This window comes from Ictidomys tridecemlineatus, chromosome 4 (genome assembly GCF_052094955.1).
Source record: "Ictidomys tridecemlineatus isolate mIctTri1 chromosome 4, mIctTri1.hap1, whole genome shotgun sequence".
Classification (NCBI taxonomy): domain Eukaryota; kingdom Metazoa; phylum Chordata; class Mammalia; order Rodentia; family Sciuridae; genus Ictidomys; species Ictidomys tridecemlineatus.
In genome coordinates, this window is record NC_135480.1 from 76,121,316 (window position 1) to 76,135,139 (window position 13,824).

At 34.0% G+C, this 13,824-nt stretch overlaps 1 protein-coding gene across 1 annotated transcript in view; it reads left to right on the forward strand.

The window, feature by feature from the left end:
• Nucleotides 1-13,824, forward strand: part of LOC101964348 (glutamate carboxypeptidase 2) — a 47,378-nt gene that overhangs the window by 20,602 nt on the left and 12,952 nt on the right. The window contains exons 7-12 of the mRNA XM_078046852.1: nucleotides 721-814; nucleotides 5,124-5,222; nucleotides 5,578-5,663; nucleotides 6,791-6,910; nucleotides 9,491-9,573; nucleotides 10,904-10,967. Coding sequence (XP_077902978.1) covers nucleotides 721-814; nucleotides 5,124-5,222; nucleotides 5,578-5,663; nucleotides 6,791-6,910; nucleotides 9,491-9,573; nucleotides 10,904-10,967 — 546 coding nt within the window. The remainder of the gene's footprint in view (nucleotides 1-720; nucleotides 815-5,123; nucleotides 5,223-5,577; nucleotides 5,664-6,790; nucleotides 6,911-9,490; nucleotides 9,574-10,903; nucleotides 10,968-13,824) is intronic.

Below are 13,824 nucleotides of genomic sequence, written 5' to 3' on the forward strand. Positions count from 1 at the left end.
TGAACTTTGAAAATTGTATGCATTCATGTCACCCAAAATTAAAGGACATTTTTATGATGTTCAGAGTGTTCTACTATGCTCTTTCCCAGTCAATTTGCACTTCATCCCCCCAAAGCAACCACATTTTGATATCTAGCATCGTACATTAGTTTGCCTCATTTTGATGTTCATATAAATGGAATCAGACAGTAGATGCTCTTTTTTGTTTCACATATTTCTCTCAGTATAATGATTTGAGATTTTCCATATTATTTTGCATATCAGTAACGTGTTCCTTTTAACAATGAAATAGCATTCTATTGTTGGATTATACAAGAATTATTTATTCTCCTGTGGTCAGAAATTTGTTAGATGATGTAAATATGGCTGATTTAAACATTTTGTAAGGTTTTTTCCTTTCTTTTTTTTTTTTTTGCACATATGTTTTCATCTTTTTAAGGTAAATACCTAGCGGTGGAATTGCTGTACCATAGTGCAAATTTCTGCTTAAGGTCCCTTTCAAAAGAATTATCCCAAGTCATTGTCTAATTTATACTCTTAAAAGCAATGTAGGAGAGTTTAGTTGCTTTATGTTCTTGCTAACATTTGGAATTATCAGTTTTCTTTAACGAATTCCAATAGATCAAAATGAGAATGTGTTCAATATGATTTATAGAGATCCACTTGAAAGGAATTAAGTTTTTATTGGAAATGTGTTTCTTTTTGTTGTTGTTGTTTCAGAATACGCTTATAGGCATGATATTACAGAAGCTGTTGGTCTTCCAAATATTCCTGTTCATCCAATTGGATACTATGATGCACAAAGACTCCTTGAGTAAGTTTGCAAGAATAAATAATTGACTACTTGGGTATTTCCCATGATTGGTAGTTTTATCTTCATTTTTTTTTCTGTATTGATTGTCTCTCAGATGGGTAGAGCATGTGATTGTATCATGATTTTATAGAATAATGGTTTTGTTCTGGAATTTACATTATATGATTTATATTATATGATTATCCAATGTTTGCCAGTCACCTAAAGGAGCCTTTCTGATCTCGAACTGCAGGGAGCATAATTGATCAATTGCTCCAGCCATTATGCTTTGAAATCTACTGCTGAGTGTGGTAGGGTGCTTAGACAGACTTGTTCTGGAACCACAGGACTCCTCAGATATGAAACTTTGACTTGAGGACCTGTTGACAAGCTCAAATAGAAGCTGCACCATGGCCCCATCTTCCTCTTCTTCCTTCCTTTTCTCCTTTACTTTGCATCAGATCTGCAAGCACTGCAGTCTGCTGACTTTATGAGGCTTCCCTAGCTCCCATTTTGCCCCTAGTAAATCATAGTCTTTTCCCCTAATAAATCTCTTGCTCACTGTATTGCTTATTTCTTATTTCTTGAAGAACCCAGAATAAAATAAAGTGAGAAATACTTCCATTGTGTTTTTATTCTCTTCCCTTTCTTTCTCTGCTTTCATTATTGAATCTTCTTCAAATATGTTACCATTTAGCCTAGCATTGGAAAGCTTTCCCCTTTCTTGCTCCATTTTTTTCCCCCATCTGAATGTCCCTTCTTTCCTTTTAGGAAAGGAGATGCCACTGATTTTTCTGAAAGTGAAGTTGGTAAAGACCAAAACATCTGGCCAGTCTGTCCTTTTTTATTCTTTGAGTACAAAGCATTCTTATTCCTTGTATTCTAACATCTATGAGAAAGCCTCTTATGACCTAGCATGCAAGGCCCTCATTTATATAGGTGACCTGATATCTGGAGATTTGGAGGAACGTGTCCAATTTAAGAGGAAGTTAAGAAAGTACCCTGTGTTTGTTTTGTTTTTCCTTTTGGCCCATGTTTTAGTCATCTTTTTTTTGCTGCAGTAACCAAAGGACCTGATGAGAACAATTAGAGGAGGAAAAGTTTATTTGGGGACTCAGTCTCAGTCCATAGATGGCTGGCTCCATTCCTTGGGGCTTGAGGCAGAATATCATGGAGAAAGGGTCTGGCAGAGGAAAGTGGTCCAGGACTTCATATGGGGAAGGAGGGAGGGAGGAAGGGGGAGGAGAGAGAGAGGGAGAAGGAGAATGGGGTGGGGGATGGGGGTGGGGGGGGAGAGAGAGAGAGAGAGAGAGAGAGAGAGAGAGAGAGAAACAACAAGGACAAAAAGGGAAGGCTGAACCCAGGGACCAACCCCTATCTAGCCACACTGTAATCCCTTCCAGGGATTAACAGTTACTACCCAGTTAATTTCTATCAGTGGATTAATTAACTAATTAGGGTAAACCTCTTATAACCCCCAAAATTCATCTCTAAACCTTATCCCATTTTTTTCACACATGAGTTTTTGGGGTACACCTAACATCTAAACCATAAAAGGGCTTTAACTCTGTCACATCAGTTATGATTTAGGATCAGGTACAATTTTTGAGTACAGTATGAACTATGGATTTATCTAAATATATTAATAAACAAAATCTAAGTATTTATGAATTTATACAGTGACAGTAATTGTAGTATAACTTGTAATATTCCAGAATCAAAATAAAACTTAAGTAGTCAAATATGTTACTGACCATGGTAGTAAATGAAGTCACTAATAGATACAAGAATATTGTATAATATTCAATGATATGGAACATGTTTGTGATACACTATTGAGTTAAAAAGGAAAATTTCAAATCAATGTATAAGATGGTCCAAGTTATATAAAAGTTTAAAAATGAACCCATTTTGTGTTTGTAATTGGGGAAAGAATGCATGAAACTGTTTCTGAAAGCTCAGTCCTGGTCCCTGATGCCAATCCAATAATGAGGGACACAGTTTTGAGAAAAAGGAAAAAGAAAGTTTATTGCTTTGCTAGCAAAGGAAAGGAGAAACACAGGGGACTCCTGTCCCAGACACTGATTCTGCCCATCTGCAGGAACAGAGAGAGCTTTTAAAGAGGTAATTCAAAAGCTCTGTTGGAGTTGTAATTCACTTGTTAATTTGGAATATAATAATTTCTGAGATCTTCTGTCTCATTTACACACTCCTGCCAACAGGAATTTTAGTTGCATTTAGCAGGAGGCTAAATCAGCTTCCCAGAAACCAAGTTCCAGTACTTTTCAAGCTTCTCTCTTAGGTACCTTAATCATACTCCAGCCAGACTTGTCACTAAACCTTTCACTTGCTCCATAGTTCTCTGCCTTCCTGCCTCTCTATATTATATCTTGTCCCTTGAGTGTCTTTTCCTTCACCTTCCCATTCCTATGTCTTGCTTATCCTTTAAAATACAACAAAGTGAAATCTCCTTTAGAAAGTTGTTCCTGATCCAACAAGTCGCATTAATCCTTTTTGTGCTTATTTTGTAGAACTCTGTATATTATCTGTCATGTTCTATTTCATATCATAGTTGGTTTTATATGTATCACCTTCTGAGTGACTTGGGAACTTTTTGGTGGAATGATCATGTGTTATACCTAGTTACATTCCTTGTCAAGTAGAACAAAGTACATTTAGAAAGGTATACAATAAATATTTCACAAATGGTCAAATAAAAATAAATATACTATAGGAAACAGACTTAAGTCGATATTTATAAATATTTACGGAGTATCTAACATCTATCAAATCCTTTCAGAGATCTTTTCAAAATTTATTCATATTATCTGATATCTTTATAGAGTGTGACTAAAACCTTTGTTCTTTGTGAATGTGTGATATATCCTTTATCTGTTATTAGATTCTTACACATAACCATTTTTTAATGTTCTGTTGTCTGTTTAACTGTCCTTGAGGGACCATCACCATTACAGCATATTTTATTGTTTTGTAAGAAAACAGACTATTTATTTTATTTTTTATGTAATAATACACAATTGCCTATTTTTCTTCTTCATGAATTTGCAATTTTTCATGTTTATTTTGAAAAGGAAATACATTGACAAAGTTATAACTTGAAAAGATTTACAGTAAAAAAATTTATTCATTTCTATGAATGTTATGTTAATAATATTGGAAAAATATTTTGTATATGATCATGTATATGTATATTCTTCTCTTGCCTCCTACAACTTCTTTGCATATTTAATATTTGCTGTTTTGACTATGGATTATGTTTTCTAACAATGTAAAAATCCTCTTCATAGTACTAGATTATTTTGTGTGAAATTTATTGTACAAAAATAAATTACATATTACTTAAAATTCTATTTATTAGCCAAACTTCCTAGTGAGATGGGGGGGGGATAGGATGTATTTACTCTGAAAGACTGTTTCTGCCCTACAACTAGATTTTCATCAAAATCTATTTATAGTAGAGGTAGAAATTGCTCACATTTCATTTTCAGTTTTCTACATTTGTCTTGGACCACATTCATCTATCTGCTGCTGTTCAGTTAAAATACGTTTTATTTCATGCCCAACCCAAGAAGTCAACCCTTACTCTGATACGGTAAAGGTAGCTGTATTGAAGGGAAATGACAAGAATCACACCATTTTATAAATATTACCATATTTCTTTTCTCAGTCTCCTACTAAAAGATTACAGTGAGCTGATAGCATGTATAGCTGTCCACGTGAATCCTTCTACCTTTTCAAATTAAAAATAAAATAAAATAAAAAGCGTGAAGCTTTTAGGGACATATGACTAAAGCAAAATTATTTTCTTTGAATTTCCTTTTTTACCAGATACTTATGTGAAAACACACTTTGTAAGAGATGACAATACAAAGATTTGGGAGTATATTTATCAGGGAAAATTCCAAAGAGTTATACATCAAGCTTTTTATTCAGAGCATACTCTGGAGAGCACTTCTAACATGTACTCTTGAGAGTAGTAGCACAAAGTTCAAATTCTAGTCGATAATTTAAATCTCAGCTGTACCACTTATCAGCACACAACTTTGTGCATGTTACCTAATCACACTTAGCCTCATGCTTCTCATCTGTGAATTGAGAAAAATAATGGAACCTACTTTATAAGGCTTGTAGTAAGGATTAAATGGCATACTATATTCAAAATGTTTTACATGACACCTCTCTCATAGAAGCTATTGTAAACAAATGCTCAAGAAAGTAAATTCATTGACACTTATAACTTGTTAAATAAAGTAAAAGTTTTCCTCTAGCTAATAATGATATTTTTTTTTTTCCTTTTTTGGTCCAACAGACACATGGGTGGCTCAGCACCACCAGATAGCAGCTGGAAAGGAGGTCTCAAAGTGCCTTATAATGTGGGTCCTGGCTTTACTGGAAACTTCTCTACACAGTTAAGAGAGTATTTTAACTTAACTCTTTAATACAGATCTTTTAAGAGACTATAATTGCAGAGAATGGCATAAAAAGTAAAATGTATATAGCACCAGTAGGAAACAAAACTAGAAGTTGAAGTGGGCCACACTTTTAGAGGGCTTGTGGCTCAACAGTAGAGCGCTCCACTAGCACATTTGAGGCCTGGTTTGGAGCCTCAGCATCACATAAAAATAAATAAAATAAAGGTAATGTGTCCAACTACAACTAGAAAAAAAATGGCTACTGTAATTTAAACAATGATAGAAGATTTAAAAATTGTGTTAATTTCATAACCAGTATTTTTGAGAATGTACCCTTTCTCTTTGCTTTAGAAAAGTCAAGATGCACATCCATTCCAACAGTGAAGTGACAAGGATTTACAATGTGATTGGTACTCTCAGAGGAGCCATGGAACCAGGTAAATTATATAAAATGTAATATGGTACTGTTATACATGTTGTGAAGAAAAGAAAAGTGGAGCTAGCTTGGGAGGATGACTGAAGTGAGTGATAAACTATGAGTGTTTCAGTCAAAGAATTAAAGCAAGATGGGCAGGGAGAGACTTTTGAGGTGTTTCTCTTAGTTTTCTTGATTTGCTTGCCATATATTTTACATAAGGAAAAGTTTTAATGATGACTACAAACATCTGCACAAAAGGAAAAACTGAGAAAACTATGATAACCTTAAGTTAATGAATTCTTTGTAGAATGTTATTTTCTACAACTAAAGTAATTGACAATATCTAGACACATGCATTCCATAGTTTTTCAAATGATCTGCTGATTAATATATTTTATATATAGCCTTAGTTTAGTATGTCTCAGTTCCATAGGAACTAGTTGGCTATACATTTCTTACTAAAATAGATACAAGTAAATTTTATATGCTTCTTCTTATAAGGGATCAAGAATGTTAATATCCTTCTAATGAGTACTGAACAATGTTTAACTAGCTCTTAATTGCATCTTATTTTGTATGGGCAATGTGCTATACATTGGGACTGAAAGAGTAATAAAGACCTGGGATGAGGGGCCCCTACTTTGTAAGGAGAGCCATACATTCAATTATAATCTGTGTTTTATCAGATGTGGAAAGTTGCCCTGAGAACTGGGTAGACAGAGCAATTCCCTTTTTTCTATGAGAGATAAAAATTCAGAGAGGAAAAATTAGGACCTGTACCTTGAAAATTTGGAAGAGTAGAAAGTACAGAACTGTGTTTTTTCACTTTGAAAATGTTGAAAGGAAAGTGGTAAGGTAAGAGAGAGTAATAGAGAATTGAAAAGGTGGATAAAGATAAATGTATATAATTGTCCATATACTTTTGATTATAGTAATATATTGAGGTATGCATTTTCTCTATCACATTCATACTTTCTTCATATAGAGGAAACATATTAAAATCAGATCAAACAGCACATTTGCACAAGATTTCAAACTTGCTATTTTTCTTGAGCTGTGAGTGCTTCATGTTTAGATGTTGTTGAATCATTTGCAATTTACTCCATTTTTGACCTAAAGCCACAATCTTGCAATGTTGGTTTCTAGACAGATATGTCATTCTTGGAGGTCACCGAGACTCATGGGTCTTTGGGGGCATTGACCCTCAGAGTGGAGCAGCTGTTGTTCATGAAATTGTGAGGAGCTTTGGAAAACTGAAAAAGGAAGGTAATATAAACAAAAAATAAAAGACCAGTCTCTTTGAATTCTCAACTAAGTGTTCTGTGGTGATAATTTGAAAATACCATCTTAGCTGTTGCTATATATTGATCAAAATAGAAGACAGACATTATTATTAGATAATTTATTTATTAATTTTAATTTATTACAGACTATGGTATTATTGGTAGCATAAATTAAATGATAATCTAACATGAAGGAATTGCACTGTTCTTGGCTACTCTTGGTAACCAAGAAGATGTAGCCAGGTTCTTCCATATAAGGTCATAGCCAAAGCTTTCCTGTCAAAGAGCTGCAAACAGAAATTCCTGGGCTCCTTCAGTCTCACTCCTCAGGTCATGAAGACTAAGTATATAGAAGCAATGCCCAGAGAAATACTAATCTGGCTGTCTAATGGGATTCTGCTCCCTGTAGGGTGTCTGTTCTCTCCTATTCTCATCCATATGCTTAGAAGCACTGATTCAGTCATTTTAGAATCTTCATATGAAAACCAAAATAAAAAATGTAGTTTTAATAATTTTCAAAGTAATTTTTATACCTTGACAGCAGCAAGTCTATTCTCTTTTCTGACCCTGCAAACCAGGTGTCTGAGTGCTATAGATGCAAACATTATATTTAAGCAACAGTAAAAACAGTGAAAGTGTGTTTAGTTTGTATGCTATTGATTTTCTTTGAGAAACAGTGTTTTCATATAAATGACTCATTTTGACTTTATAACAACCAGGGAGATGTTTATGTAGTTATTTTAGTATTTCTATTACAGATAAGTTAACCAAGTTTAGAGAATTAAATAATTTCCCCAGGGTCTTGTAGGTAATATGTGGCCCAGTGAGAAAATCAGAGTTTAGACTGAAATTTCTGGGTACTGGTTCACAAAACCATATTGTCTCTAATTAAAATGAAATACAAGGGTTCTCCATTCTCTTCTCCACAGAAATATCTTAGGTTTTAAGAAAATAAACCAATGGAGACCTGAATTTACATATTAAATAAATTAGTAGTGTTTAATCTTGTTACAAAAACTTTATGATTTGAGTCAGGCATCATGGTTCACATCTATAATCCCAGGAGCTCAGGAGGCTGAGACAAAGGATCACAAGTTCAAAGCCTTAGTAAGTCCCTAAACAATTTAGCGAGACTGAGTCTCTAAATAAAAATGTAAAAAAGGGCTGGGGATGTGACTTACTGATTAAGTGCCCCCTAGGTTCAATCCTTAGTTTGACTCTCCCACACATTAAAGTTTCATGATTTGATATGACACTGGAAAATCCCTATGATAAATGCAAAACATCTCTGTGGCAATTATAGAGTATGCTGAAACAATGAAATGATAAGGAATAATAATAGGAAATTTGAATAATGCTGTTAAAATCTTGATAAATACAGGATGTTAAATTCAACAGCTATAGGATAAACATTCTTTTTGGGGATATGTGTATGTGTGTGTAGACACATTTTAATATAGCTTATTTAGCAACTAAAATATAAACATAAGCCAGGATAAATATTCCTAATAAATACACATGAAATATTTACTGACAATGACAGAATTTTGGGATCACTAGGTGCTTTTTGAGCATTGCTCCATTTAACTCCCAATAGTCAAGTAGTAACTTCACATTTACTCTGTTGTCCTGGTGTGATGAGGAGATAGACTTGATCAGTTTGAATTTCTCACCTCATGATACCTCTTGTAAGTGAGAGAATCAAGATTTGAACAAGATCTTTCTTCTTTAACACCGAGTCTAGAGTCTTACTGCCCAGCCACATGACCTTCCCCACTGAATTACACATATTTCAGCAGCAACAGGCATTGCTGTTGCTAATGGAGCCCCTGTTCACTAATTCTACCAGAGGCTGGAGTGAAATCATACTGTCAGCTGACACTGAGCATCTGTTTATGTGATGTCAGAACCACAGGGAGGAATTGGAAATGATTTTTCAGTTCCATGGGTTGTCAGAACGCTGGCTGCACCTAGCAATATCTTCTTTCCATTTAGGCAACTGCAGAACAGAAAGCAGAACAGAAAACCTTCCAATGCATAGCCAATTATCAAAAATTTATTAGAATATTTTATGGCTTTTTAAAGACTATTATTGTGTCTTTATTTCTCCCTTTTCAATCATGCTATTTCACTTTGACAAATCACCTTTAAAATCTTACAAAAGGAAATTATTATTTTTTTTGGGGGGGGTACTACTACAGATTAATTCAGGGGCACTTGACCACTGAGCCACATTCCCAGCCCTATTTAGAATTTTATTTAGAGACAGGGTCTCACTGAATTTTTCAGTGCCTCATGGTTGCTGAGGTTTGCTTAGAACTTGTGATTCTCCTGTCTCAGTTTCCTGAGCTGTTAGGATTATAAGTATGAACCACAAAGCCTAGCCCATTATGGTTCTTAAATTCAAAATTCACCCTTCCTAATCAACAAATGATGCTTTCATTTTTTTCTTTTCTTTCTTTTTTTTTGTATTTGTTTATTTTCCCTCATTTGGGCTTCATAATATCTTGGGTACAGTATGTATTTTCCCCAGTATTTATATACATATACATATATATTTTAGGATGGAGGCCTAGAAGAACAATTTTGTTTGCAAGCTGGGATGCAGAAGAATTTGGTCTTCTTGGTTCTACTGAGTGGGCAGAGGTTAGTGAAAATTTGCTACAATGTTAAATTTCATATTTCATAGTAACAAAGCAGTGGGCTGGGATGTAGATCAGTTCTAGAGCACTGGCTTAGTGTGCACAAGTTCGGGGATTTGATTTCCAGCACCACAAAACAAACCAAAACAAAGCACTTTGGACTTAATAGTTAAATTTGTAAAAATAACAGGTGAATACAGTGAGAAAATGCTCAAGCTTTTTTTCTTTTAAATCTTAAGCAATAAATCCCTGGTCAAAACTCAAGTAAAAAGTATCTTCACTAAAGATCTAAGTTTTGTTTTTTAGAGATACAATGTTAATTGTTGAAATTAATTTATCTCTATTTTCTGAATATCTCTATTTTCTGGGAGCATAATAGTAAATAAATGGATATACTGTAAACTTTCATTTTCCTTGGGGTGGGAGAGCAGAAATAGTGTTTTCATAGAATGTGGGGTAAAGCTTTTTTTATATATATAATATTTGTTTTTTAGTTGAAGGTGGACACAGTATCTTTATTTCATTTTTATATGGTGCTGAGGATCTAACCCAGTGCCTCACACATGCTAGGCAAGCTGTCTACCATGAGCTACAACCCCAGCCCTGTTGTAAAGCTTTTTACAAGAAAGATTTATGATGGTATCAGAAAAAGCCTAAATGTTTTCAGGATCTGATTTGCCCCTTTCAAATTATTTTTATCATTCAGAGTTACATATGTATTTTCATTTTTATGTTATATTCAGAATGCTTAGGAAATTACATATTTTAGAGACTCAAAATCTACATTAATATCTCAAAAACATTTTGCTATACTTCCTGATAGTGTTCTAAAAGTGTTCAATTATCAACATTTACCAGTAGGTGGAGCCATGCTACAAGATAACTTGACTTCATGTCTACAGGATTCAACTTTTAAATTTTTCAAGCTGATTTTGAAATAGCTTATTCAATGTGAATGGGGCAATATTTTCTACTTAAATAATGAGATATTTGTAGGAAGATTTCCACTCAAAAGTCTCCCAGGTCATTTCATGTTTGCTGAGAGAATTTTTAAACTTATCTATGGACAAACTACAGTATGATTCAGAAATTCACTTCTTTTCCATGTACATAAATATGTGGACAGTTTCATCTTAAATGTTAGTTTTTTAAAGTTTTGTTTGTAGTTTCTAACTGGTAACCTTCATTGAATTCTTTCAAGCCAACTCTCTTTTGGGAGTCTTATATGCTAAATTTGTTCATATGGGCCAGTTTCATTCAGAAATTTATATTTAATGGGAGGGTGGTTATGTTGATATGTTTAAAGGTGGATTTTTCTTGTCTTTTTGTGATAGGAGAATTCCAGACTCCTTCAAGATCGTGGAGTGGCCTATATTAATGCTGATTCCTCTATTGAAGGTGAATGTAGTTGTCCTCATTAAAAAAAAAAAAAATGATTGTATTAGAGATAGCAATTCAATTTATATCCTAACCAGAAAAGCAACCCTTGAACATATGTTTAAGAAATATGCTCCTGGTCTGTCTCACTGCTGCCTTTAACTCTGGAAAGTATGTGAGCCCTAAGTGAGAGAATTTTTTTTTTTTTCCCCCATTTGCTTTATACTGTAGAGTGCTGATTCAGGGAAGCAGCATTCTATGATAATAACCTATGCCAGATTATCTTAAATATAGTAGAAATTTATCTAATATCTTTTGATGAGTAAATAAGGAGCACAGTTTTATGATTTAGAATATAAAGTTATTCTCATGATAATACACATATGCTTTTGAAAAAAAATGCTGATTTCCAAGATTTCATCTTTCACCAAATGTTTTTATTTTTAAGTTTTTTTTTTTTATTCAACAATTAAGTCCAGTATATAACTGAATAATTCTCTGAACTTTTCTAGGAATCCAGGGGAATCAGAGGTTAGGAAGGAATGGTCTTATATTTGGGAGTTCATGGATCACATATATGGTAAAATAAATCAGTCTTGGCTCATAATGAGGTACTAAAGGGGATATTTAATCATTCTGCTCTTGGCAGTTTGAAGAGGAGAATAGTAACTACTTGAGACCAGCAGTAAGAAAGGGGATAAGCATTTGAGACAGGTCTTGAATAATGTGTATGCTTTTTTAAAGGCAGAGAGTCCAACTAAGAGACATTTCTAGTTGATTTTCATGACAATGAAGCAGCCCATTGTCCCTGTACTCCAACCCACTGATCCCTTCTGCTCCTTGACCAAAAACAACAGCTGCTGTTTTCTGTACTCAGTTGCTCTTCAACACACTCTGCTTAATTCTTTTCCTGACAGTCTCCCCTGAAATGTTGCTTTTTAGGGGAGGCCCTATCATTGCAGCACTCATCATTGTCATTTGTTTAATAAACTGCCTCTCTCAATAAATAATACTCTTTAGCAGTATCTTGCCTGCTCACTCCTGGATTCTTAATTTCTCATTAAGTAAGTTTTTATGGCATAGTTGCTGAAAGTGAAGAAATAAATAGGTGAAGATTGGCTGGGGTTGTAGCTCAGTGGTAGAGCACCCACCTAGCATGTGTGAGGTACTGTGTTCAATCCTCAGTACCACATTAAAAAACTAAAAAGATGAAGGTATTGTATCATCTAAAAAAAAAAAAAAGAAGAAGAAGAAAGAAAAAAAAAGAAAATAGTGAAGAGTGGACTTTTAGAATAATTTTGTTAATATGTTAGAAGTTTAGGAGAACAAACTTATTGTAGATTTGCCATGTTAACAATTGGAATACAGTACCTTATTTATCTATTTTTGGCTTCTATTTTTTAAAGTGTTTAAAATTTGTCCCTTTTACATATACATGACAGTAGAGTATATTTTGACATATTGTACATACATGGACTATAACTTATTCTAATTATGGTCTCATTCTTGTGGTTGTACAATGTGTGAAGTTACACTGGTTGTGTATTCATATCTGAACATTGTAAAGTTATGTCCAATTCATTCCATTGTCTTTGCTATTTCTGTCCCTCTCCCTTCCCTTTATTTTCAATTGTCTAATCTACTGAACTTCTGATATACAGCACTTTGATGGAATTAGTTTGGGATTTATACTTCTTCTTTGTCCATGTGTCTGAGCTACATTGTCCTAAGTTCATTTACAGGGGTGCATTTCACCCATCATTTCCTCCTCCTCTTGGACTAATGTGATGGCCTGGCCTTTCACAACAGACTTCCTGAATTTATTCCTCTCCCTGCCACTTCCTTCTTATGTGACTTCAGGTTATTGCTTTCTGCATCTCTTCCTTACTTCTAAATAGATTACTGAGAGCACCTGTCTCCAAGGGTGAGTTACTAAGGCAAAAGGAGTATTGATGGCAGAGCTCCTAGACCTTCCTTGCAGAGTAAATGTTCAAAAAAGTTAATCTTGATTCTTATTGTTACTACTACTTAAAATATATGAACAGATGAAACATTTGTGCCCTACAGAATGAATACTCCAAACACAGTCTTCAAATAAACAATATTCTTTTTATTGTAGTTTTAAGATTTGATTTTTCATATATTTTTTAAAATTAGTGGGTTTAGCTGATTTACAACATCCTCCTGGAATTGCTTCGTTGTATTCTTGTAGTTTTCAGGATTAAGAAGAAAGGATATAATATGTGATTGGATCACCACTAATCTCATTTTGTTTTATATTAAAATTTTTGTTAAATTCCCATTTCTCAAATCATACAATAAACCATATTCTTAAGTTTCTTATGTTAAGATACAAAATTTACAGATAAAGCAAATTCCAGTCATGAACCACTCTTAAACTTCATACCTTCTCTATAGTCTTCCATTGGAGGTGTTTCCCTCATGTTGATATCCAGAATATAATTTAGCTCAAGCAAAAGTGGAACAGGTGCTGTTTCAAGTGCTTTATAGGTAAACATTTATTTAATACTCACAATGACCCTGTGGTTTATTATCGTCATTGTTCAGGAGACAAAACTGAGACTCAGACATAATGTAACTTTCCCGAGGTCACAAAGCCAGTGAAGGGTTGAGGTTATACCCACACTCTGCTCTTTCAGCTGTATTTTTCTAACCACTACATGTCATTTCCTATTCCTACTTCATACAGGTTTGGGGTATGATATTATAGCTAAGTGGTTCTACAAGTTACCTTTTTAATTCAGCAACATCTTATAGAAAGCTTTTCATGTGGCCATTGAACATTGGTTTACTTCACTTTAAAGACCAAAACAACAACAAGGATGACAACAACAACAAAAAATCTCACGAAAAGCCA